General features: G+C 54.7%; 2 protein-coding genes across 6 annotated transcripts; both read right to left on the bottom strand.

The window, feature by feature from the left end:
• Positions 1 to 16: 16 nt before the first annotated feature.
• Unc13d (unc-13 homolog D) lies at positions 17 to 16115 on the bottom strand. 3 transcript variants are annotated; one of them, XM_087909763.1, is made up of 32 exons: positions 15624 to 16115; positions 14922 to 14957; positions 14571 to 14678; positions 14398 to 14457; positions 14239 to 14305; positions 13828 to 14011; positions 13086 to 13130; positions 12884 to 12952; positions 12691 to 12760; positions 12421 to 12525; positions 12206 to 12298; positions 12026 to 12129; positions 8721 to 8838; positions 8514 to 8638; positions 8286 to 8376; positions 8142 to 8198; positions 7964 to 8061; positions 7648 to 7699; positions 7441 to 7571; positions 7227 to 7347; positions 6764 to 6907; positions 6469 to 6567; positions 6130 to 6336; positions 5908 to 5976; positions 4807 to 4886; positions 2984 to 3089; positions 2837 to 2908; positions 2351 to 2434; positions 2135 to 2255; positions 1833 to 1956; positions 1283 to 1479; positions 17 to 430 (listed from the first exon to the last, which is right to left on the bottom strand). In XM_087909763.1, the coding sequence occupies exons 1-32, from the start codon at positions 15759 to 15761 to the stop codon at positions 309 to 311; spliced, it is 3297 nt and encodes a 1098-aa protein (XP_087765889.1). In that variant the 5' UTR covers positions 15762 to 16115; the 3' UTR covers positions 17 to 308. The 3 variants fall into 3 exon arrangements, with proteins under 3 accessions (XP_087765889.1, XP_087765890.1, XP_087765891.1); XM_087909764.1 differs by having other exon boundaries at positions 15645 to 16115; XM_087909765.1 differs by lacking the exon at positions 15624 to 16115 and adding an exon at positions 15124 to 15246.
• A 699-nt stretch (positions 16116 to 16814) lies between these two features.
• Positions 16815 to 25208, bottom strand: Wbp2 (WW domain binding protein 2). 3 transcript variants are annotated; one of them, XM_087909759.1, is made up of 8 exons: positions 25049 to 25208; positions 21979 to 22087; positions 20702 to 20837; positions 19792 to 19884; positions 18757 to 18891; positions 18431 to 18553; positions 17939 to 18015; positions 16815 to 17821 (listed from the first exon to the last, which is right to left on the bottom strand). In XM_087909759.1, exons 1-8 carry the CDS (start codon positions 25105 to 25107, stop codon positions 17768 to 17770), a joined length of 786 nt encoding a protein of 261 aa, XP_087765885.1. In that variant the 5' UTR covers positions 25108 to 25208; the 3' UTR covers positions 16815 to 17767. The 3 variants fall into 3 exon arrangements, with proteins under 3 accessions (XP_087765885.1, XP_087765887.1, XP_087765888.1); XM_087909761.1 differs by lacking the exon at positions 25049 to 25208 and adding an exon at positions 24349 to 24508; XM_087909762.1 differs by lacking the exon at positions 18757 to 18891.
• Positions 25209 to 25866: the final 658 nt, after the last annotated feature.

Raw genomic sequence — 25866 nt, 5'->3', positions numbered from 1 at the left:
ACCATCTAGACAGTGGTAGCACACACACACCTTTAATCCCAGCACTCAGGAGACAGAGGCAGGTGGACCTCTGAGTTTTGAGGCCAGCCTCGTCTACAGAGCAAGTTCCAGGACAGCCAGGACTGTTACACAGAGAAACCCAGTCTTAAAAACAAGATAAATACTGGTCATGGTATTCCAGCACCAAGGGCTGTTCTGGCAAGAACTCTGGGCCCTCTGCCTACTGGCTCTCCCTGTGTTACCCCAGAATGAAGGGCTTCCTTCCCTCTGCCAGGAAGACCCTAAACTTCCAGGCTTCACTTCCACAGCTACCGTCCCGGGTGTGGGGCATGCTGGGAGGCCTGCTTAGCTCTCTGCCTCCTCAGCTTTACGAAGGCCTGAGCCTCGCGATCTCCCTTCCGGCTCTCCAACAACTGCAAAATTGGATCCCCTGTGGAGAGAAAGATTTGAGGGTCAAACTCCTGATTAGAAAATAGTGCTGGTCCACCCCTATGCCAACCTTGAAGGAAATTGATGGGCACACACAAGCTAAATTCCACAGGTATGTCTTGACAAACAAAACTTGAAACATGATGGGTCCTGGGGTGGAAACCGTTGCCTTTTTCCAAGAGAACCCAAGGCTAGACAGCTAACTCCACGTGTCACCTTACTCCCTTGTGAGTCTACTCACCAACTTGTCAGAGTTGGAAGTCAATACCTAAGGTACATTTTGTTTAAGACAGTCAGGTGGGTGTGGTGGTGCACGCCTTTAACCCCAGCACTTGGGAGGCAGAGACAGGTGGATCTCTCTGAGTTCAAGGCCAGCCTGGTCTACAGAGTGAGTTCCATCACAGCCAGGGCTACACAGAGAAATCCTGTCTCAAAAAATCAAAATAGACAGGGTCCTTACTATGTAGCTCTAGTTGGCTTCAAGCTGACAGCAATCCACCTGCCTGGAGCTCTGGGTTTAGAGGGGTGTGCCATCACACCCAGCCCTGAGATGTTTTAGTGTGTCTCACGACAGACAGAGGCATAGGGACCTTTCACCTTTCTGTTATCAAACTTGGCATGTGTGCCCTGCACAGAGATCAGGCCGCTGGTCACAGGAGCTTATCAGTTTCCCCACCGAGAGAAGTCACTTAATGACTTTCAGAGCTTGAATTTCACTGGTCTCTCCATCAGAGCGGAGATTTGCGAAATACTCAGCAAGAGCCACGGTGCCTGTTCTACTGGCGTCCATCTTCCAAGAAAGCATCTCTCTGGAGACCGTGCCAGAGAGCCCTGCCCTGGGACTCAGGCCTACCGTTAGGCGCAGGGTATGTGAGAGGCAGGCGAGTCTGAGTTGCTTTGCCAGGCTCCTCACAGCCGGTCAGTCCAGGCACCCTGCAGAGTGGCAGGAAGGCCTCCCCCTCCAGGTCATCGGCTCCCAGCCTGTCATGGTCCAGCACGGTGAGCAGGAGGCAGGCCCAGTCTTTCTGGCACGGCTCAGCAGGCACCAGGCTGGCAGGGAGTTAGGTGCTCAGTTAGTTCTCTACCTCACTCAAGTCTGCTGTCAACAGTCCCTTCCTTGGATCTTAGCCTGGTCATCTCTCACATGGTGTACCACCCACTCTGATCATGGGCTGACTTTACAACCAGAGGTCCTGTGACCTCAAGGCCCATCTTCAACAAAGAACAGGTACCCGAATGCCTCTGTATTCGATGGGAATCCACCCCCTTCCTCCCAGGGATGCAGACACCTGTCCCAAGAACTCTTCCCGTCAGGCCAGTGTGGTCATCTCAAGCACTCCTTATAGGAGGCAGGGGGTATCGAGGAAGGGAAAAGGGTGGGGGGACAGAGAAGACCTACTCACAATTCAAAGGTCTCATCAAAGAGTGGGTGAAGTTCCTTCTTATGCTTCTGGGTCTCCCTGGGGGCCAGCTCAGGGAATTCATGCCTGGGTTCAAGCGTCAACTGGACAAAGGGGTCACTGGCACCTGGCAAGTGGCCCAGATGGGAGGGGTTGCCGACTGAGTTCCAGCCACCACGGCACCCCCCCCCCCCTGCAGCTGTTGTCTCTTAGTCCCCTCCTGATAACCAGAGGAAATGTGCTCAGAGCTCCTGTTGAGCCTCCAGGATCCTGGTGAGGAGAGGCCCAGGGCAGCCAGCACTCACCATTGGAGTCCAGAGGCAGCAGGCTGGAGGCACTGAGCAGCTCCACGTGAAGCTTCTGCTCAGAGGTGCGGTAGGAGGCCTTGATGGTGACAGCACCCAGCGGCTCAGAAGTGGTTTCAGCCTGGCATGGGATCATGCATAGGGATCAGCTGGGAGGGAGTGGGGGCAAGGCCCGCTGTGACCCTCAGAGGGTGCAGGGCAGGAGGAGTACCTCACCTGCTGCTGGATTCGGCTACAGAAATACTTCTGGATGAGCTCCCGGCTGGAGGCCGCCTGCAGTTCCAGGTCCCTCTGCAGAGTCTGGAACGGCACATCAGAGCATCTACCCAAACGTCTTCATGCCTACCCACACTTATGCGGCTGCCAGGCCCTCGCAGAGGGTAAGAGGCCAGAGGAAGCACTGAGCCCTAGGACCACAGAAAGGAGCATACTCTCCCTAGTGCGGGCATGTGGGAACCCCGTGCCTTGAAGGACACTACATTTACATTATTTCTTTCTTTCCAGCATCAAAAAAATTTGTAATAGTTTTGAATAAGAGGCCCAATGATTTGTATTGCACTCCGTTTCATGAATAATGGAGCTGGTCCTGGATACAGGTAAATACAGAAAGACAGGCTCCCTGCCTTGACTTCCTAATTAGGGCCTCATCAAAAGACCCTAACTAGGCCCCAGGGTCATGCCCCACACTGCTAAGACTCCTACCTGGAAGGTGGCTGTGTGCAGGGCCTCTGGCGGTAGACCACAGCCCTCAGCATGGAAACAGACCTCCAGGTTCTGGGGAAGAGAAAAGAGTTGACTGCAGGTACCCCCAGGGTTAATGTCCTCCCAGCCGCCAGTAGGTACAGTTACCTGAAGGGCTGCCTTCAGCCTGCTAGAGGCCAACGGTGAGCTACGCTGCGAAGATGCCACCTCCGCCAGCACTGTGAGCGTGTGGGTCCACAGCAGAGTCAGAAGGCTGCCAGGTGCCGGACACAGGCCAGGGCAGCAGGGGAAGAAGCAAAAGTGCTCTTCAGAGAGGGGCAGCCTCGGGAACCCAGGTTCACCCTACCTCCCCATCCACCAGTTCCGCAAGTGAGGCTGGGGCAAAGCTGGCAGAGGGGGTACCAAGGAAAGGTTGCTGTGGCAGAGGGTGTAGGGGGTACCGGGAAGGGTTGCTCTGGCAGAGGGTGAGGGGGGTACAGAGGAAGGGTTGCTCCCAGAGTGAGAAGGGGGCAGGTCAAAGGAGTTGTTTATTCCATCAGTGCATCTCTGAACCTCAGTGGAGAACTCTCTTGAGTAGGACCACAGCAAACCACTAAAGAGTGGAGAAGAAAGGCTGGACCCCAGGGTAAGATAGAATTGCAGGGGCTGGAGAGATGGCTCAGCGGTTAAGAGCACTGCCTGTTCTTCCAAAGGTCCTGAGTTCAATTCCAGCAACCACATGGTGGCTCACAACCATCTGTAATGAGGTCGGGTGCCCTCTTCTAGTCTGTAGGCATGCACAGAGACAGAATGTTGTATACATAATAAATAAATATTTAAAAAAAAAAAAAGATAGAATTGCAGCACCCAGCATGGGTAAGGGGAATACGATGAAGGCAAGAACAGGAACTGAGATCCTAACATACAGGAACTGAGATCCTAACATACAGCTCCATAGAGCTGAGCAGGTAAATATCCTTTTATTTTTTAAAGATTGATTTATTTCTTCTGTACATTGGTGTTTTGCCTGCATGCATGCATGTCAGTATGAGGGTGCCAGATCCACTGGAACTGGAGTTACAGACAACTGTAAACTACCATGTGGGTGCTGGGAATTGAACCCAGATCCTTTGGAAGAGTGGTCAAGGTTCTTAACCGCTGAGCCATCACTCCAGCCCCTGAGCAGGTGAGTATCTTAAACAGGTTGTGTGTGCTGATGATGGAGGACACCTGTGATGGGGGTGTAGCTCAGGATAGAGCGCTCGCCAGCATGTGGAAAGAGGCCTTCGTTTGAAGTAGTGGGTGAACTCATTTAATACTCAGCAGCACCAGGTACTATTCTAGATGTTTCTGAGCGAAGCTCTTGTCTTAGCGGAGAGTTAATTCTCAATTATGTGAGGAAAAACAGGAGAACAAAACAACCAAGAAAACACTCAGTTATGGCATAAAGAAATCCGAGCCTACAGGGCCCCTGCTTGCTGCTCAGTAAGAGGACAAAGAACTGTAGGAGGAAGAGCCCAGTTGCCAATCAGGGCCCAGGTTCCACCTGCAGGCAAGTGAGGCTCCGGATCAGAGCTCTGCACGTGACCGCTCACTCCTCAGGAGAGCCAGGGACTGGGATCAGGGACGTGACAACTTGGACATCTTGAAGCCACTAAAGAGGAACAAAGAACCCAAGTATCCAGAGCCTACACTTTGAACACACCAACAAGAAGTCTCCCCCAGCCCTGACTGGGGACATGCCAGACGCCTGGACCATGAAGCAGTCAGGGGCCCTGAAGATGGGCCTGGGCTTGGAAGAATACAGGGGGAAAGCTAGCAATGTTCAGAGCTCGGCAGAACAGAAGGGGCCAGAGAGAGAAGCAGAGAGCTCCCTGTCCCTGAAGCTGGTTGGATTCTCCACAGGAAGTCACCAAAAGGATTCCCAGCAAGCCATCAACCTAGGAACACATGGGAGCAGAGGGCGGTGTGGGTCAGGAGCTGCCCCATACCTGCTGAAGTTCTCCTGGACCAGGTTGGTGTTCATGTAGCAAAGCTTCACCTCTAGGAATTTCATCAGGGGCAGAATGGCCTAAGACAGACCAGAAGGACTCAGGCCTCTTTTAGTCCAGGCCTCGCTCACACTGTCCTGACCGTCCCATCCCCTGGTGGAGAACAAAGCTAGGCTTTTGTGTGTTGGGTGTTACAATGTCCTGGTTGCTCTGTCTGCTCCGACCACACCATCCTCAGCATCCTGTGGACCCACTCTGTACGTGCCGTGCCGCCTCAGGACCTCTGCTCTTCCTGGAATATCCTTCCTCTAGGCATCTCACAGGACCCTTTCTCGCTTCCTGTGGGCCTTGACTCAGCTGTCACACTCAGAATAAGGCCTTCCCTGACCACTATCGAAAAGCCCAACCCTCTGACATTTCCCGGCCCGACCACCTTGTGTTCTGTTTTTCCCTTTGGCACGTACTATCTAACACACTGTGTAAGTGTGTGCGACTGTGCCCATGACTGGACATGTGTCGGTAGTTACAGTTACACCTGTGGCTGTAGAGAGAGTTACCTCTGCATCTAGCTATCCATTGTGCCCCCAGAGAAGGAAGCCCTAGGAAGGCAGGGGTTTGGGTCACACTGACTTAAAATCAATGTTTAAGTATCTGGAACTGTAATGTGTGTTTACTCAACATTTGACAAGTTAATAACTCTCGCCCAAACAATCAGAGGCACAATGATATACTCTCCCCTTTACACACGAGGGGCTTGGGTTCAGCTGGCTGGCGTAAACAGGGTGGCAGAGATAAGCCTTGGGAAGGATGTGATCCCAGACCCGTGTGTTCCCAGGGCTACAAAATGGAGCTGAACCTCCTGAGCTGAGCCTCCAGCACCCATCAGTTCTAGGAGAACTTGTGGCATGACCCAGCCTGCCTCGCTGAGCATCCAAGGAGGACACTGGGGCCCATGGAGACATCACACCCGGGTCAAGGTCGGGGGACTGATCTGACATCCTCAGGACCTTCATTCAACTCCTGTCTACCCAGGCTCTTTTCACAACCCCAGATGCAGAGGTGGCCCAGAGGAGAAGGGCAACAAACAGGGCCGTTACTCACATCCTCAGGCAGAACAGACTCCTTGATGCCAATGAGTTTCTGGATGTGGGTGGCAATGCCTACCTCCAACTGGGGACACAAAGCAGGGAGACAAGGAGAGACGGAGTGAGCCAGGAACAATCCAGAGAGTGGGCTTGAGGTTTGGGGTCAGGGGATAAACATCAGCAGCTCGGGTCCTACTGAGGACCAGGGTAGGCAGGGTCCTGGGGGATCAGACAGTACCTGTTCAGCCAGGGTTCGGACGCCAGTACGGATTTCATGGCCCAGCCCGGCCAACGCGCCCTGCAGCTGGGCATGTAATGTGTTCTGCAGTTGCCCCTGCTCCAACACGGCACCCACCCGCTGCTCCAGTGCCTCCCATGCCAGTTGAGTGGGCAGCTTGTCGATGATCAGCCGCAGTTGCTCCATGTTGTTCACCACCACACACAGCTGGGGTGGTCATGAGCACAGGGATGCAGGGCCTCTAAGCAGATCCACCCCTCACCTGGCCAGCCGCCTAGCCCCTCAGCTCCTCAGCCCCCCAACTCTCCACAGCCCCTCAGCCCCAGCTCTGGGTCTTACCATATTAGCTGCCTGACCCTGGTCCTTCTGACCTACAGACAGCTCACGGGCCCGGGCCTTTATAAGGCTGCAGTAAACCAAGGCCAGCCGGCAGGTGTCCTAGGGCGAATGGACCACAGGAGATGGAAGGATGGATGGGTGGGGCCCTCAAAATGGGTTAATAGAGGAGTCTCAGAAATACGGAGTTTAGGATGCAAGCTTTGTGGGGGGCTGGTAGTGGCTAGTCGTCTGAGAGCCTGTGAGGCACTGGGTGTGGCAGAATCGAGGCTGTCCTCATGCTGGGGAGGTGCCATACCTCCACAAATTTGACAGTGATCATGAAGGCCTCCTCGGGGTCTGGCCAGTCCAGTTGCCGGGCGGTATGGCTGATCTGGGCAAAGCAGGTGGACAGATCCACGGCGGAAGTGCTGTGCTTGGTCAGCTCCCCCAGGGGCACCAGCTGGGGGAGGGGAGACACTCAGGAAACAGGCTCAGGGCAGGCGGACACAAACCTACTCCCCTAACGACCAAGCTCAGCTGAGCGGAGGCTACCGGGAGGATGACGGCAAGGCTGTGCCCACCGCTCCTTTAGCCCACAGGACCCTTAGGCACAGAGAAGCCCTACTGAACCTCGGGATATCAGGAGGCCATATCTTGCACAAAGCTGGCCCAAACCGTGCCCTGATGAAGATGCTCGGAGATGGTTAGAGACTTCTACCAGCCTGGAGGTGTCCGCAGAGAACCCAACCTCACTCCCAAACCTAGGGCCCCTCCTGCACCGAGTCCATCTGCACAGCACGCTGCACACGCTCCAGGGCAACACTGTAAGTCTTCTGCAGCCACGAGGGGATGGCTGGCTGGAACCAGCGGTGGAAACCATCCAGAGCCAGGACTCCATTGCTGGGGAGAGCAGAGGCTTAGCCTGCGGGAGGCAGGTCAACCCTTTTCCTTCCTGCGTGCCCGAAGCCCACCTTCAAGCCACTTGTTGCCCACCTGTCTGAGGGGACTGGGCCCAGCTGGTAGAGCTCCTTCAGACTGACATAGAGCTGAAACAGACTCTCTCCCATGTCTGGAGAAACAAGGCTCCCCACTGCCGCTGTGTGGTCCTGTACCCTCTTGGCCACCTACAAGGAAAAGCTTGTCGGGGAAGGCTGTGGAGCTAGACAGATGGGTGCTACTTAGGATGGCAGAGGGTCTCACCAGCCACTGCAGCTCCTGGAAGGCCATGGAGAAGAGGTCTATCTTGAGGACACTGGAAGGAAGGCAGTACGTGTGACAATGGTGCCCACCAGGGTCCCACAGGCCCATCGGCTCCAGACCCGGCTCTGGCCCCGGCCCCATCAGCTCCAGACCCGGGTCTTATATGTGCCCACCAGGGTCCCACAGGCCCATCGGTTCCAGATCCAGCTCCGGACCCTGCTCCAGACCCGGGTCTTATGTGTGCCCATCAGGGTCCCACAGGCCCATCAGCTCTGGACCAGCTCCAGAACCCCCCCCCCCCCCCGTAGGTGCTCACTTGTGGAAAATCTTGTTCCATGTGTGTCGGCACTGGTACAGATCAGCCATCACATCCCGTACGAGGTTTAGCAAAGCCTTGCCAGCCTCCAAGATGCCCTGGGAAGGATACAGGAGGTTGAACAGGGTTACAAGGGCAGATACCACATACCCACCCTCAACCCCGCCCCAGAATCTACCTGCACCATGGGCTGATGATGTTGCTGCATCAGGTGAAACCATTCAATGGTGCCCATCTGTTGGAAGATGGGGTGGGGGGGGGGAAGGAAGGGTTAGTGAGCAAAGGTCTCTGCCCCAGCCCCCACCCCAGGGAAGACACCTACCCGCAGAGCCTCGGAAACCTGCTGGGACAGCGGAGCACTGTCTGGGCACAGTTCTCCAAAGGCCTTTGTCTTGCACATCTGCACCAAGACTCTGGAGGGCAGAGCACTCTGTTCAGAGGCCTACTATCCAACTCCCATCCAGCAGGCTTTTTAGAGCCCCTCTCTGCAGGCACAACACCTGCACACTCATCCCCGACCCCCTGCAGCAGCAAAAGGGTAGCCACTGACCTGAGGAGGGACTGCAGCCTGGATGGGGAGTCAGAGACAGACAGGGGAAAGATGGAGCGGAACTTCCGGATGAGGGAGAGGCCATAGGCCAGCAGGGAGGTGAAGGAGGTGGCCAGTTCCTCCCGCTGCAAAGCCAGGAAGATGTTACAGGACGGACATGACCCTCCAGTGCCCTGCCCACCTCCCTGCCTCCCTTACAGCACTCACCTGTTCTGCCTTGAGCCGGCCCTGGATCCACTGGTACTCAATGCTGGTGATGGGGTGCAGGAGGCAGCTGCTGGGGAACTCTAGGCTCTGGTAGAGGCGGCTGTAGGCCAACCACTGCCTGCAGAGACAGGAAGCCCTCAGCAGGGTTCAGGAAGGCAACATCTCCCCGCTTTATCCACCAGTAGAGGCTGTGCCAGTGGCTGAGCATGTGACTCTCAGGACCTCTGTTTCTATAGATGCTGTCCAAGTCACCTGACCCTTTTTGTATTTTGTTGTTGTTGTCTGTTTTGTTTGTTGAGACTGAGAGAGGGTCTCTTACATATCCCTGGCTGTCCTGGAACTCACTTTGTAGACCAGGCTGGCCTCTAATTCAGAAATCTGACTGTCTGCCTGTTTTCCAAGTGCTGGGGTTAAAGGTTGAGCACCATACCCTCTTCCTCTGACTCTTTAATTGTGCTTTGTCTGGATAAAACCTCAGAGCTGGGCCAGGCAGTGGTGGCACACGCCTTTAATCCCAGCACTCAGGAGGCAGAAGCAGGTAGACCTCTTGAGTTCGAGGCCAGCCTGGTCTACATACAGAACTAGTTCCAAGACAACCAGGGCTACACAGAGAAATCCTGTCTTGAAAAAAACAATAATAATAAAAACAACAACAACAACAACAAAAACAAAACAAAAAAACTTTGGAGCTGGGCAGGATGAAGCACACTTTAATTCTCCATCTTGGAGGCAGGTGGATCTCATTGGGTTAGAAGCCAGCCTGGTCTACATAGCATTTTCTAGGCCAGCCAGGGCTACATAGAGAGACCTTGTCTCAGACAACAACAAAAGTCCCTCACTGTTCCTGGGTCCAGTAAGATGGCTCAGTGGGTAAGAATACTTGCACCTGTTGGGGCTAGAGAGTTGGCCCAGGAGCTAGAGCGCTGGCAGAGGACCCGAGTTTGGTTCTCTGCGTCTACATCAGGAGGTTCATAACTACCTGCAACTCAGGCTCCAGGGGCTCCAGTGCCCTTTCCTGGCCAGTGAAGGCATCTGCACACAGGTGGTATGTGATTACATAGACAACACACACACACACACACACACACACACACACACACGTACATATAAATAAAATAATTTTTTAAAGAAATGAGGCTGGGCAGTGGTGGTCCAGGTCATTAATCGCAGCACTTGGGAGGCAGAGGCAGGCGGATCTCTGTGAGTTCAAGGCCAGCCTGGTCTACAGAGTGAGTTCCAGGACAGCCAAGGCTACACAGAGAAACCCTGTCTCGAAAAACCAAAACAATAAACAAACAAAAAAGTCGAAAGGGTGTGTGTGTACATGCATGTGTGTGTGAAGGTGTACATGTAACCATGTGCATGCATGTGAAGGCCAGTGGTCAAGTCAAGTCTTCCTAATCACTCCTGAACTTTCCCAAATCCACTAGAACCCTGTCTCTGCCTCTCCGGGGCTGGGATTTCAGGCATGTTAATCCAAGCCCTACCAGGATGCTGGGGATTGAACTCAGATCTTAATGTTTGCAGAGAAAGCATCTTCTCTAACATACTGAATAGCTGAAAATGACCCTGAACTCCCAATCCTCCTGCCTCTACCTCTCGAGTGCTGAGATTACAGGTGTGAGCTATCATGCCTGGGTAAAGTCTTAGGGTTTCTTGTTTCTTTTGAAAAGTCAGATTTAGAGTTTTGCACCCATGGCATTCGGCATTCATCCATCAGCTGGAGCTCTCTCAGAAGCGTAACGGTGTAGAGCAGAAAAGAATAACGACATCGTGACATTTGCAGGCAAATGGATGGAGCTAGAAAACATCATTTTGAGTGAGGTAACCCAGACCCAGAAAGACAATTATCACATGTACTCACTCTTACATGGTTTTTAAACATAAAACAAAGAAAACCAGCCTACAAATCACAATCCCAGAGAATCTAGACAACAATGAGGATACTAAGAGAGACTTATGTGGATCTAATCTACATGGGAAGTAGAAAAAGACAAGATCTCCTGAGTAAATTGGGAGCACGGGGACCTTGGGAGAGGGTTGAAGGGGAGGGAAAAGGCAGGGAGGGAAGCAGAGAAAGATGTAGAGCTCAACAAATATCAATAAAAAAAAATAAGTGTGACAGGAGACTAGACAGGGTGACTGAGCTGGATGAGGCTATGGGAATGCAGGGAGCAATCAAGGACAGGCTGAGGTCCGTCCCTTCTGGAACAGTTACATGCCTAGCTCCTGAGAGGGAACCTGGCATCTCTCCAGCCTCACCCACCCCATCTTCCTCTGCAGAGCCCCACCAGGGTCGCCCTCCACCTCCCACTTCTGTTTTTCACTTAAAGTCGTGGTCACAGCCAGGGCTAAGGGGACATTCTGACCTCCTCCTGCCCAGCACCCGGTGTGACCGTTCTTCTCCTCACAGGCTGGCATGCCAGTCACGCATGAGAGCTCCTTCTTGGCATTCCAAGAAGCTGACATAGCTCGGGGGACATGATGGCCCTTGGAGATTTATTGTCATTTTCAGAGGTTTTGTTTTTCTGAGACAGGGTCTCACTGTATACAGTGAGGCCCAGGGTGGCCTCAAACTTGCTGCAATCCTCCTGTCTCAGCTTTTTGAATGCTGAGATTGATTACAGACATGTATCACCAAGTCATTTTTAACATCAATTTCTGAGTATCAGTTATTTACTGCTGTGAGCCTATGACATTGTGAAATGGAGCTGCGGCAGCCAGGCGAACACCAAAGCCCAGGGCTCAGAGACACAGGTGAAGGCAGTGAATGGTCTTGGGGCCAACATTCAAAAAGGAGGACAAAAGCTGGGCGGATCTCTGAGTTCAAAGCCAGCCTGGTCTACACAGAGAAACCCTTTCTCAAAACATAACAACAACAGAGAGAGAGAGAGAGAGAGAGAGAGAGAGAGAGAGAGAGAGAGAGAGAACTCCTGTTTCAACAGCTAGAGTCTGAGTTGTGCACAAAATCTCCAGATTTGAAAGTTTGTTAACTAACTCCAAACTTAAAAACACAGTTTGGGGTGGAGGTGGGGGGCTGGAGAGATGGCTCAGAGGTTAAGAACTCTGCTCTTCCAGAGGACCCAGGTTCAAGTCCCAGCTCCCACACATCAGTTCACAACTGTCTGTAACTCCAGTTCCAGGGAATCTAACACCTCACACAACTCTCATAAAATAAAATAAACAAACACAGTTTAGACCTGAGAGCACCCTCCTGAGAGCTGATGTTTGAGTTGCCAGCCTGTTGGCTGGTGGGCTGGGCAGAGAGGGTCCCCTAGGGGTTCTGAGCAGGGCTGTGTACTCACGCCATGGACTGGTGGAAGTCCGACAGGTCCTTCTGAGTGGCATGGAGAAAGAGGATGGTGGCACCCTGGGGACTCAGCGATGCATCCCAGGAGGCGCTGCCGGCCTAAGGGAAATCATAGAGGCACATCAGGACCAGGCGGGTGGCTCTGGGGGGATTCAGCCCTGGCAGACAGCCATACCTGGTGCTGGGTGACTTCATGGGACACCAGCTGCTGCAGGAGGTGGAAGTGTACTGTGTAGTTGGGCTGGGAGCGGCTGGCCGCAGTGGCTCTCTGCAATAGGTTCAACAGGGCTATGAGCAGAGAACCCCATGCCAGACACAGCCAGCCCTCCCCACATCAGGAAGGTTACCGGCAGAGGAAGACACAGCTGCTGGCCCAGGCCCCGGACCTACCCGCTTGTGAATGAATTGGAACTGGAGGTGACACTGGCCGCGGTCTGGGTAGGTCTCTGTGCAGGGCTCTAGCGGGTACCACTGGTCCTCTCGGCAGTGCAGGTCCTAGCAGGGAAGACACACAGCGACGAGCATCAGAACTCTGCACAGAGCTGAGGCGAGAGCAGGGAGGCAGTTGGGGTGGGCCCCCAGGCTCAGATTGGGTCAAATCTGAAGTCCTTCACCCTCCCTGTCCTCGCCTCTCTCCTGGCCCTTGTCCCCCGCTCGTACCTGCAGCCTCAGAACCACGTTCCCCAGGAAGTCATCCTGGCCTTTATCCTTCCGAGCTTCCTTAAAGATCCTGTTTTAGGCAGGTGAAAGGTTAGCCACCTGGCCACTCAAAGGCAGAGCCTGTCTTTCAGGAAGCAGGGTGTCTGTGAAAGGGCGGAGGACGCCATCCCCCCTATGAGTCTGGGGCACCCACCTTCGGAGCCCATGCAGGTCCGTGAGCTCCCCAAGTTTTTGTCTCACGGATTCCACAGTATCCAGGTCCCTGTCGGCCAGAAGGTAGAGCAAGAGGCAGGGAAGGGGCCCATGACCTCATCAGTAAAGAAACTTTGACACATTGTCCTCCCAATCTGCTGCCTCTTTTTGTTCTCACCCCCGGGACAGGGCAGGCCACTCACCACATGTCCAGGTGAAAGCTTGCATTGGTTATGTCCTCAAACTCCCTTTAGGGAGAAAAGAACATGTATGTTTAAGGACCTTGGCAGGGTAAGACATGTACATTCATGTTGGGCCAGGCCACAAGCCCAGAACCTGGCATCCCCAATATCACCCACCGTGTGGAGTTGTAGCCCCTTCCTGCCTAGTTCTCTCCCTTTTAAATTTTTCGTTGGGTACAGGATCTTTTTATGCAGCCTTGGCTGGCCTGGGACTCACTATGTAGGCAAGGCTGGCCTCAAACTCACGAGAACTGTTTGCCTCTACCTCCTAAGTGCTGGGATTAAAGATTGAGCCATCCCACCCACCCCACCCCAACCACTTCTCTACCTTCTTTAAGAATAGGCTGGAAGGTCCCCTGGCCACCAACCAGCCAAAGATACCCAACTGTGCCTCCTCTACAGTCATTTGGCAGGGTCTTGCCACGTAGCCTAGGTTAGCCTTGAACTCTCCCTCTTCCTGTTTTACTCTCTGGAGTGCTAGCATTTCAGGTGCGCGACATTGCATCAGCAGGTACACGACTGGGACTCATGTCACGGGTCTGTCCCATCTAGCTTGGTCTCTCTCCAGCTCTTCTTGAGGACTAAGGGCTGAACTCATTTATTCTCTTGATTCAGGAAGATCGCTGATCTTGTTGGCTGGAAAACCTCCACCCAGAGGAGACTGGGATGGGAAGTGAATAGAGGCTGGAATGGGACCACGTACAAGATAAAGGTTTCCTCCCAAACAGGATTAAGCGTCTGGCTTTTGACTTGGGTGCGGTGTGTCTGCTCTTCAGGGATGGTGTGCTTCACTACGGCCTTCTGTCGACGGCGGGACGCCGGGCTGCCCTCGGGCACACCAACTCCCTGCTCGATGATGCCCAGCAGGCAGTAGGGGTCACTGAACCCTGGCAAGGAGTGAGGGACAGGACTCGAGGAAGTCAGCCAGGTTTCCTTGAATTCCATCAGCTCCCGGGGCCCAGCCTCCTCCTGGGAACGCTGGACAAAGCTCTAAACTTGGCATCTAAACACAGGAGTCTAGCAGCTGGGGTGTTTGGTGGACGGGTTCTCTGGAGAGGAGTTCAAGGCCAGACTGATGGGGAGGCGGGGTCCCGGGGCACCCCCAAATACTTACCGCTGACATCCTTGCCCAGAATGCCTTTGGCCTGTTTCACTGTTGCCTTCAGACAAAATACTGGTTTCTGGAAGGATGGGAGTGGGTGCTGCCTGAGTGGCTGAGAGGCCCGGCCTTTTCACGCTCCCTCCTTGCTCAGGGTGCCCTGGCCCTGGTTACCTCGAGCCCCCCAACACGCTGCAGCATCTGTTGGTGCTCCTCGGGCTGCACCTGGAAGGCCTGAAGAGGGCAGAGGTGTGGGTGGCTAGGGACACAAGGTAGGGTAGCCTGGTGGGAAGGGAGGGTTGAGCCTTGGCTGTAGGAAGATGGGTAACAGCGGGGGCTGGATTTACCTCCTGCAGATAGCGTAGCAGTTCTGAGGCCTCCTTCACATGGTTGGGCTCTGGCTGACCCAGGCGGTGCAGGACAGTGTAGAGGGCTTCCTCATACAGCAGGTCCCGCTGAGACATAGCGGGGTCACCTCAGGAACCCCATCATCACCCAGCAGCCCTCCCTGACACCCACATCTCAGGTCCAGAAAGGGACAAAGAGGCACAAATGCAGTGAAGGCTGAACCTCAGAATGCTCTCAACGTGGTTGTGAGAGCCGAGCCGCCTCTGCCTCTGGGGCCTGAGGGGCCTCCCTCAGAGAGGATGTAGGGCTGCTCCCCACATCCCCCACACTCTCCAAACTCCACCTCTTACCTCTTCTGAGGAAAAATGGTGGGACTGAACCTGGACCTAGGAGCAAGATGAAAAGACAAGCTGTCTCCAGAGGCTTATCTAGTCAGGCAGGACGACCCAGGCCTGAGACAGAAGGACCGACCGCAGCACCTCAGCCTCTCGGGCCTCTAGGCCCACCGAGTCCCCTCATTTGTTCCAACATAAGGCTCCCTGAAGGGCTCACCCCTGGGTCATTTTGCTCATCCCCTGGCCTGCCATGCCTGAGGTCCATGGGCGTTCAGCAGGCCCAGCAGTGGGCTCTCCGGCACCTGCCCCCCCTTCCTTCCCCAGAGGAAACAGTGGTGCTTATCAGGAGGCTACCCGCTCCTCACCCCAGCTGCGGAAGTGAGGCCTAAGAGCAGGGGAGGGTGAGTAGGGGGGAATGCCAGACAGGTCTGGGGTAGCTCAGAGGGGTCCCCTAGGCAGCCCACTGTCATTGGAGATACTGCTTCAGGGGGCGGATGCCTTCAGAGAACAGGGCCGGAGGACAGGCCCACCAAAGGGAAGAGACTAGGGAAGCCCACCGTGGCTCAGAGAATACATGGTGGATCTCTCTGCCCAACCACAAGGCTATGCCCAGGGTCATCGAGGGCAGGTGAGTGGGGGCAGGCAACCTCCCACATCCAGGCCTCAAGATCGCGGCGCACCCCCAGGCTGACTCTTGGCCCTTCTTATCACTCCTACCTCATGGGTGGTCACTCCTACCTCATGGGTGGTTTGGGGTGGTGGATCCTGCTGGTCTCTGGCCCTGCGACGCCTTATCTTGATGGCCTGGCGCAAGAGTGGAGGGCGCCGCTGGGGGTGGGAGAGGTGTGTCGCCATGGTGGCTGACTCTGCCCTTCCCTCTGCCACCCCCCTAGCTGCCGGGTGAAATCAGCGAAGCCGCAGGATGATGCAAAGAGCCCCAAGGTACCACCCTCTGCTAGGGGAGGGTGGAGGGATCGAAGGGCCAGCGTGTCACTGCCTTGGGGGGCCTTCTCCCAGGCTCCCTGCACCTTCCTTCAGCCTTGATCCTTGCAGGATCCTCCCCAGCTAGGAGCAGAAGTAGACCGAGTGGGCGGGGTAAGCCCCACCCACCGTCCCATGGAGGTGCTGGGGAAGAGTCCAGAGCTCTTGGCGAGGGTGGTAAGGCCAGGCTATATGGCAGCCTGCCTCAACTATGCCTGGGCCAAGGAAGCTGACCTAGACCTGTGGTGTTCTCAGCCCAAAGTTTTCTGAATGGGTCCCAGATCTGGGTTAGGGTGGGGCAGGCTCAGGGCCCAGCAGTCAGCTGTTCAGCCGGCTCCACCCCACAGGTGACATTCCAGGGGCGGGATGGGACTACTTGGTGTTAACCAGGGAGGGACAGAGGGACACGAAGCTCAGGCCCACGGCTGATGGTCAGGAGGGTGCTCCTTCCCTAGCCCTGGGAGGTCCTGCGGGTGGGCGGCAAGGCCTTGCTGCAGTCTGGGGGAGCGTTTTGGTCAGGAGAGGGCCCTTCAGTACTGGGATCTCCCACAGTTTCTTGACAGTGAGTGGGGTGCAGGCCTGGCTTAGCTTTATTCTACCTTCTTCTTCCCCTCGGTCTGGTGGCAGTAACCAGCCCAGCCACACTCCCCACCAGAGTCCTGGCAGGCCTGGGCTGGCTTTCCAGCCTGTGCTCGGTAGGAGATCGGGAGTTCAGATGGGATACAGGCCTTGTCCTGCCCCCAGCTGGCAGTGGGTGAGATTACGGACCACCCCATGCAGATACAGGGGCCTTTGTAGGAAGGCTGGGAACCAAATGCACCTCTACTCACCAACAGGAAACAGATCTCTAGCCCCACCTCCCGGCAGCCCCTCCTCCCGGCAGCCCCTCCTCCCGGAAGTCCTCACCCTGGTCACCACACAGAGTCATAGTGTCCAGTTACTTCATTTTACTATATTTCACAGTTGTAGCAAACAAATCAAGGTGCAAACAGGGTTTATTTCACATTAATATATTAACTGGATTTTTCTGTGTCAAATAAATAGGGAATTCTCTTTAAATAACCATCTCCTCATTTTGCGACCAGACCAGGAACAAGAGCAAATCTTAATACATCCGGGGGCATGAAGCTTACACAGGGGCAGATGGCAGGTGTCAGGTCCCATGGTTGGAGGTGCTCGTTCCCAGACCAAATGGCCTCATTGGACAGACATGCATTCTCCAGCACTCCTGTGGAGAGACCCCTGGCAAAGGGAACAGGACAAAGGGGAACTAATTCCCAGGAACTCCACCGAGGGGTTTCCTCCTCCACCGTGCCTTTGCTTCTGATTCCGCCAACTATTGGAGGCTCAGGGTGAAACACCCAAAGCTGGGGGGCAACAGGCTGTGACTGAGGCCAGTGCCTGGCTAAAGGGAATGTGGACCGATCACACATTGGGACAGTGGCCTTCCAGGGTCAGGCACATACCAGGGGGAAGGAATGTGAACACGGCCTGGCAGGGTCCACGGGGGTGACCCAAGGCTGCTCTGATAAGCCCAAGATGGAGTACAATGGCCATCAGGCTGAGGGGGCTGGACTGTGGAGGAGTGGCCAGAGAGTCCCTCTGCGGGAAGGAGCTACTGTAGTGAGGAACAAGGGGTCACCCTGTGCTCCTGAGAGCCCCAGAAATGGTGAGAAGGAAGCTAGACGGAGCAGCGCCAAGGGCTGAGCTAGTGTGGGAAGCTGGAGGCGCCTCGCAGAGGCCAGGAGTCCCAGCCTTCCATCAGGGCTGGTTCCTGGTAACTGTTTATAATCAGGCCTGGGAAGATCAGGGCCCTCCCTGGCCTCCCAAAGTCCCAGATGCAGCTCCATGGGAGGCCCAGGAAGGGAAGTGGGCAGGGTCTACTGGGTCTTTTTGTCCTCTGGGGGGTAGTAGGGTGGCGGTGGAGGCTGGCTCTAGAGGAAGAAAACAAAGATCACATGAGAAATCGCAGGATGAGCTGTGGTCTCTTTCACCCACTGCAAGATCCCAGGCTGCGGGACGCAGAGCGCAGAGGGTCTCACCCCACTCACCGTGGGCATGTAGACATTGTGTGGGTTGCCTGGGTTGTAATAGGCGCTGGCAGCTGCTTCTGCGGCCTTAGCCTCAGCTGTAAAAACAAACACACGGAGGAATGGCGATGAGGGACGACCCCCTCCCCCACGCCTGAGTTCAGGGCAGCCGGCGCTGGTGACTCGGACCACCAAAAGCTTCCGTGACCTTCCTAAGCACCTGCCATGTGCTGGCACTGTCCTTTACTTGGCATGAGTCTATCAGGTGGTTCTGGTGACCATCTGTATAAGAGAACACTGAGGCAAACAGGGTGACCCTTCTCAGCCCAAGGTCACTGCTGGCCGAGGCTCACCTCACTGAACCCCACCCAGCCCGTGGAACGCAGCTCTTCTCCACCAGAGGCCCTTCATCACTGGAGGGTCTCAGCAGGCTCCAGCCATCCTGTGGGCTTCTCTGTAAGACCCTGAGGAGACAGCTGGTCCTGAAGGACGGCTAGCAGCCTAGGGCCTCACCTGCAGGAGTGGAGGGGGCACTGGGGCCGCTGACTGGAGGCTCCATGGGCCCAGGATAGGGTGGCGGTGGGGGCTGTACATACCCCATGGCTCCATCCGTCATGGGAGGTCCCGGATAGAACTCTGCTTGGGAAGAGAGTGAGAGAGACGGGCTCACAAGGTTACTCCTGGGAGTGGCCAGGCCAGTTCCTTGGGGTGCCCTCTCAACTCTCCAGTGTCTGCTGGGTCTAAAGTAGGTGAAAGGGCACATCTCCCCTCTGCAACCTGAAGGTGTAGTTAGTGGGTGGGTGGGGAGGCAGAGGCTGGGCAGCAAAGGACACACTCACCAGGTGGGGGCGGTGGGTAGGGGTAGCCAGGAGGGCAGGGGTACATTCCATTGGCGACTGGCGGGGGAAAGACATAGGCCCCGCTGGGCATGTAAGGGTACCCATAGGCTCCATTAGGGGCTTCACCTCTGGAGGCTATAAGTACAAGGGGAGAGAGAGATGAGTGTTGCCTGCCTCAGAACTGATGGGTCCCAGGACTGTGCCCACAGATGTGCCCTGCAACCATTCCACTGCTTACCCAACTGGGTCTGCCTAGGTCACCACGTGGGGAGGGGAGGGTGGGAAAAGAGGCCAGAAGGCAACAGGACAGGAGCCGGAGAGGGAAGTGGATGGAGAGGTAAAGGGGGGTCGGGGGTGGAGGGGAGGGTGGTGGGTGGAGGGGAGAGGAGGGGGTAGAGAGGAGGGTGGAGGAGAGGGTGGGGGTAGAAGGGAGGGTAGAGGAGAGGGTGGTGGGTGGAGGGGAGGGGAGAGGGTGGTGGGTGGAGGGGAGAGGAAGGGGTAGAAAGGAGGGTGGAGGAGAGGGTGGGGGTAGAAGGGAGGGTAGAGGAGAGGGTGGTGGGTGGAGAGGAGGGTGGAGGAGAGGTTGGTCGGTGGAGGGGAGAGGAGGGGGAAGAAGGGAGGGGAGAGGGTAGAGGAAAGGGTAGAGTGAAGAGGGGAGGGTAAGGGGTGGAGAGGAGGGTGGAGGGGAGGGTAAGGGGTGGAGGGGAGGGTTGGGGGGTTGAAGAATGAGAGGAACAAATGTTGAACACACTGCTTGATAATTTATGATGGCTGCTGGATGGTACTCTAACAGTTGGGTTTTTTGTTTGTTTTTTAGTTCAGACATTTCTGTCAAAATGTTGTACGCGTGTTATGGGCAGAGGAAACCCACAGACGATAATCACAGGTTTCTTTCCCAATTCCCAGTCCTGTCAGCTGGGCCCAGATAGTTACCTCCTGGTGCTTACTATCAAAAAAAAAAAAAAAAAGACAAACAAGAAACCCACATGTTAGGTGTTAGGTGTGTTCACCCGCTGTTTTTAAGAGCTAGGATACCTTGAGATGCCACCTGGAGCATCCGCTGCCCAAACTCAATGGCGCCCCCTGCTGTGAAGGTCAACTTGTAGGAAGCATCGCCTTCCCAGCCACCTGAGAAGGGACAAGGACAGTGAAGGAACAGAGAGAGAAAACAGGTTCCGTTCAGAGAGATGGCTTCTGGAGATCCTCTTCTGGAGATCATCCAACACTGAGGAGGGAGGCTGGCGGGAAGGGGCAGGGCTTCTGCCTGTAGCCCACAAAACACCTGGTGCTGCAGGCCGGCCTGACTCCTGCTCGTGGGTTTCATCTCAACAGGGCTTTCCCCCACCCACAGCCAAGTACACTGCCAGGCTACATGGCTGACTGCAGAGCCAATGACAAGGGGGAGGGGAGGGAGGCTTCTCCTGACCACCAGCAAAGCCTTGGCAGCTCTCCTGGTAACTGACATGGAGGTTCAGGGTAGAACTCTCCTGGGAAGAGGCCTCGAGACAGAAGAACGTGGTCCCTCCAGCCTGGCAGGGTGTAGAGGGCTGAGGCTGACACAGAGCGCGCTGGAGTCTGGGAGTCGGCCACAAAGCAGGGCCCTGCCAGCCTGGCTCTCATGGAAGGCTCCTCCTAGGATGGGACATAGCTTCTCCCAAATCTAAAACCTGGGCCTTCCCGGGGGGAAATGAGCACAGAGCATATTTAATTTTAATTTTTCTGCTGGGCTCACGCTCTGAACGTAAGGCTGATTTTCCCAGCTCTTGGCAACCAAAACCCACGTGTGCCACTCAGCCATTAGCCCAGGTATCTGAAATTAATTCATGGCTGGGAAGGGGGAGGCTTGGACAACGAGTCTGAAAAGGGCTCTCCAGGAGGCAGTCGGAGACGTCCGGAACGTCTCACGAAAGAGCCAATCGCGTCCCTGAGGTCCCTCGTCACCTACCTCCTGCTTCAGCCTTCACTGTCCCCTTAATGAAGTTGGCACCAAACACTGGCTGCTTGATCTCGCAGTCCTTCATCAGATAGAAGGGCATCATAAAGGACTGCATGGCATCCTTCCCCTTAGACAGAAAGATGACCTAGGGGACAGGCAACCAGGCCGTCAGCGCGAGAACCTAGCCAGCTTAGCCCTGCTTCCCACCCGTTTTCCGTGTGCTGGGTCTGTTCCTAGCGCCAGTGCAGGCAGCGGAGCCCAGCCACATAGCCCCTCCCAGGTGCTGTAAAGTAAAAGGCCCAGGTTCAGCCTGGAGACACACGACTCAGGTGTGCACAGGAGGGACCTGCAGGCTGCAGAGGGTGAGGGTACACCATTAGCATTTCAGAAACTAAGAGGGTGGCCCATGTGGCATATCCATGGAGGGGCCTGCTATGCTAGGTGCCCGGCAGGGCAGGCTCCTGAAGCTGGGAGGCAGAATGTAAGCTCAAACAAAGTGCAGCACAAGGGTCCAGGAGAAGGGATCACTGTGACTTCCTATAGGTCACACTTGCCTAACAGCCACAGAACTCTCCTGGCCCACATCTGGAAAACCCCTCAGTTTCTTTTCTCTTAATCACATTCATCTATGATACAGGTGTGTGGGTGGGTGTGCCCACACCACAGTGCACACACAGAGGTCAGAGGACGTCCTCCCCTTCCATCACGTGGGTCAACCCCTGGGTTTCCAAACCACCAGATACTCAACCTAACAGCAGATGAGCGCCTCTAGAGGGGCGGTTGTCACACCCTGCAGCCGTGCGCGCGCGCTTGCGTCGTGACACCTCGCGGGTGGGGAGCCGCAGCCAGCGGGCGCCCCTTTCTCAACTACTCCTTTGTATTACTCAGAGCCCACACGGCTCATTCTCAGGCGAGGCCGACTCTGCAGCCTGGCATCCTTCACTCTGCAGGGTTCTGCTGGGCTTTGTGCCCAGCCTGGAGGCTGTGGCCCTGCCACTGCATCCTGTTTACCACAGCCATAGCTCTGACTGTGCACATGAGCCTCGAGGGCTCCTCCAGGCAAGTCATCGCAGCAGCTGTCTCCGACCTCAGAGAGACTTTTGTGAATCTGCACGGCCCAGGTCAGGAAAGCAGCGCAAAGAGCCTGGTTCAGGGTCATGTGACAGAGAAACAGGCAGAGCAAAGCAATAGTTTCCCCCAGGGTTCGGAGGCCACTGGTGTCCCAAGGTTGGGAGAGACACACGTGACATCTGAACGCAGAGGCTCTAACGTGCTGCACAACTCACCCGATATGGGGTTAGGTAGACGGTGCCTTTCTTGGTCCCTTTGAAGGCCTCTGGCACATTCTTCATGTCATTGAATGTGAGCTCCACATGATCATAGGTCATCAGGATGCTGTGACGAGAAGACAAAGCCCTGGTGATGGTCTGGACTCGGACTTCGAGGAAACTGTCAGTGCAGCAGCAGAGAGGAACAGGTTGGGCCTACAGCCCCAAGTGACCAGGGGAGAGAACCATCTTCATCTCCGGCTGGATTAGAACACCTGGCCTTCTCTTCAGTTCAAGTTCAGGGGGTTTTGGGGCTGCATTTCACAAAGCTCAGGCTGGCCTCGAGCTTACTAAGTTCCTCCTGCTTCCACCTCCCAAGTGCCAGGATTTCAGACTTCTACCACCACGCTGGTTTTGTGAGTGACGGAGGAACCCAGGGTTTTGTTCAGGCTCGGGAAGCTCTGCCACCCGAGTCACAGCCGCAGGTCTTTGACTGTTGTGTTTTTTGTTTTTTTCTGTTTTTAAATTCTAATAGAGCTGGCAGTGGCCTTTAATTCCAGCACTGGGGAGGCAGAGGTAGGTGGATTTCTGTGAGTTTGAGGCCAGCCTGGTCTACAGAGTGAGTTCCAGAACAGCCAGAGCTACAAAGAGAAACCCTGTCTCAAAAACACCAAAACAGGGGCTGGAGAGATGGCTCAGTGGTTAAGAGTACTGACTGCTCTTCCAGAGGACCCAGGTTCAATTCCCAGCACCCACATGGCAGCTCACAACTGTCTGAAGATCCAGTTGCAGGGGATCTGACACCTTCACACCAATGCACATAAAATAAAGTTAAATAAACCATAAAAATATTAAAAAAACACCAAAACAACACCAAAACAAACAAACAAAGAATCCCGACTATATAAACATGAGTCTAATGGGACTTGGAGATGTAGCTCAGTAGGATTTGCCTAGCATGGCCATGGCTCTGGGTTCTTCCCCAATAAACAAATAAAGTCAAAGAATGACTCTACCCTTGCATTGGATCCTCTGAAGCTGGAGTTACAGATGGTTGTGAGCTGCCTGACATGGATGCTGGGAACTAAACGGGTCCTCTGAGAAAACATTCTTTTGCGTGTATGTGGTTTTCTCTGCGTGACAGCCTTGGCTCACTAAGTAGACCAAGATGACCTTGAACTCACAGAGATCTGCCTGCTTTTGCTTCTTGGAGTGCTGGGATTAAAGGCGAGGGCCACCAATGCCTGGCTGAGAATGTATTCTTAACTGCTGAACCATCTTCCCAGCCCCTTAAATCCAAGCTTCAACTGGAGCTACAGAAAACGCCTGTACATAAAGCCCTTGAGATAGGTGTGTGTGTGTGTGTGTGTGTGTGTTTGTGTGCGTGTGCACACGCACAAGTATTCAATTCCCGGGGAAGAGTTCACAGTGTTTATCTCTAACAGTGGTTTGTGAATTAAAGATTAATGTTCACTAGTTTAAATATTAAAGTTTGAGAACTGGACTTAAATTTCAATTATTACTGATACATCTATTTCAGAAGTGAGGTTGAAGTTCTTCCCAGAATCCTATTTGGTAGCAGTGAGCTATGAGTTAGGTGCTGAGGCCCGGGGTGGCGGGTAGATACCTTCTAGAAAAGACCCAATTTAAGAGAAGGAAAACCACTCTCAGATGATGAAATCAAATAGCGCTGGTGGTGGTGCTGCATGCCTGAACGCCCTGCACTCAAAGGCCTGAAGTAGGGCGGCCTCAGGTTTAAGGCCAACCTGACTGAACTGAAACTGCGGCTCAAAAACCAGAGAAAGTGGTAGTGGAGGAGGCGGTCAGCATGGCGTCAAGGTACTTGGCCCAACCGAGGCACTGGATGAAGTTCACCAAAGAACAACGTAAGTTCTCAGATTTCATGATAAAAAGCTCCAAGTTCACACGGTTTCACTCGTCTGTCTCCTCCTCATCCCAAATATCCTTTCTTGGTGCAGTGGCAACACAGGACAGAGAACCAACACAGGACAGAGAACCAACACAATGGAAGAGGCCAGCTCTGGTGAGAGAAGTGATCTCCAGATACATGCTGGGCTGGCCAGAACCTGCCAAGAACTACGGGGACAAAATCAGCATATCCAGTCTGCGTCAACCTGCACCTTCTCCTCTGACTCATCAAACACTCCCAAGTGACGGGTCCCAAGCTGGGTGTCGGCTTTGCCCTCCACCACGCCTCCCTTGGTCTTCAAGAGAAAATTCAAGCCTGTGTAGCCCAAGTCCGGAGAGTCTGATTTCCAATGTCCAAAGAAGGGGAAAAGAGAAGCTGTCGACAGGGCCCAAAAGTTGGAGAGAAAAAGTAGATAGTGCGGGGGAGGGTAGAGAAAAAAGAAACCTGAAGTTAGAGACCTCTGCTCTAGGGACCGACTTAGGCCATAAGGAATTCAAGAGATCCAGGCAAGAGACAAGTCTTCACAATGCCCGCTGGTGTCAGGCACTGGGTTGAGCAGCTGACAGCCACTTAGTTCCACCTCTAGGGCCTCAGCCTTTCTCTTGGAATCTGAGAAGTTCTGGAATACACGGGAAGACCAGAAAGGGGAAACTAAGCTTATTGTCTGTGGGGTCAAGATACTTGCCTTCAATTCCTCACAGCGCTAAGACAAGTTATTCCCCCTCTCTGGGCCTGACCTGGCCTACCCGGAAAATGTACATAATAGTGTCTGCGGCACAAGATTAAGTACTATCTATCTAAGACAGAACAGACGCAGTGGCTGCCGCGTAGTAACAACTTAGTAAATGTCCAATAAAGCGCAATTGTTTTTACGACACCACTTGGGAAGGGGGCTCAAGAAACCACCCTTTGGCCTCACTCATGGCCCCAAACCCTGACACCATCCTGCTGCCCCACCCCCACCCAGCACCCCAGCTGATCAGCACCCCAGCTGATTGATCAGCACTCCGGTCCTCCAGCCCCGCCTCCGGCCGTTGCCACCCCTTCCCCCAGCGCTCCATCAATTTCCTTCCATTCCCACCACATCCCACCGCCCGCCGCACACGGTGACCGACACCAGCCCTTCGAGTCTCCAGGATCCTTCCGCCGGGTTTTCACCTCTCAGTGTTGTTGACGATCACTCCGCCACCCTCTGAGTGATTCTTGTTGAGCGCCATAGTCTCTCCCACTGGGGTCCCGAGACTCGCAACGCTCTGCGCCTGCGCTGATCTTTGGCCCGCCTCTAGTGGCGTCGTTCGTATTACAGTCAGCCAATCACAGCTCCTACGCGTAGGCAGAGCCACCTCCTGATCTCCAATGTCACGTGGCGAGAGTTTACTCCCGCTTCTCCCCCCCACCCCCCCCCCGCCCAAGTTGCACCTGCATCACAAACAAGCCGGCCGACTACAATTCCCAGCAGGCAAGGGTCCCGCAACCGCGACCTCGCCTTGAGTTGAGTGATGAATGCATTCTGGAACTTGTAGTCTTTTCTTACTATTGGCCAGGCTTGCTACGCTATTTACAAAACCTTAAACATCTGGCTTCCACCCCGTCCTCCTCACGTTAGCAAACTCAATGGAAGATATGTAACTTAAACGTGATGATTTGGTGTGTGCAACGTTTAAAAGTCATTTAATGAGCCGCCTTCTGATCGCGAACTAACCTGAATGGTTCGCCCATACACTTGGGTGTGCTAGACGTAGTCCCCTTCTCGGGGGCGGGGGGGGGGGGGGACTGGAAGAGTCCGAACAAAATACGCTTTAATCAACTCACGCGAGTCGGACTGTGTGAACTTCAGGGGAGAGCAGTCCGCTCCCCTCCCTCTTCCCCCGCCCAGCACCTGCCGCCAGCAGCAGCTGCCTCGCGATGGCGCTGCTTGCCTCTCTAGTGTGGCTGGGTCCCCGCTGGAAGAGTTAAACATCAGGGTTTAAAGAGAC

This window comes from Myodes glareolus, chromosome 9 (genome assembly GCF_982192425.1).
Source record: "Myodes glareolus chromosome 9, mMyoGla1.1, whole genome shotgun sequence".
In the NCBI taxonomy this organism is placed as follows: Eukaryota; Metazoa; Chordata; class Mammalia; order Rodentia; family Cricetidae; genus Myodes; species Myodes glareolus.
The sequence above is the reverse complement of the archived record's forward strand: the minus strand, read 5'-3'. Positions and strand labels throughout refer to the sequence as shown.

Coding starts and splice junctions, on each gene's coding strand:
- Unc13d (XM_087909763.1), bottom strand. CDS start 15,761: ATGGCGACACACCTCTCCCACCCCCAGCGGCGCCCTCCACTCTTGCGC. Junction 7,348..7,440: donor GGCCCAGTCCCCTCAGACAG/GTGGGCAACAAG, acceptor TGCTCTCCCCAG/CAATGGAGTCCTGGCTCTGG. Junction 2,909..2,983: donor GGCTGAAGGCAGCCCTTCAG/GTAACTGTACCT, acceptor TCTCTTCCCCAG/AACCTGGAGGTCTGTTTCCA.
- Wbp2 (XM_087909759.1), bottom strand. CDS start 25,107: ATGGCGCTCAACAAGAATCACTCAGAGGGTGGCGGAGTGATCGTCAAC. Junction 22,088..25,048: donor ATCGTCAACAACACTGAGAG/GTGAAAACCCGG, acceptor TTCTCGTCACAG/CATCCTGATGACCTATGATC. Junction 18,016..18,430: donor TGCCCCCTCCACTCCTGCAG/GTGAGGCCCTAG, acceptor TTGTTTTTACAG/CTGAGGCTAAGGCCGCAGAA.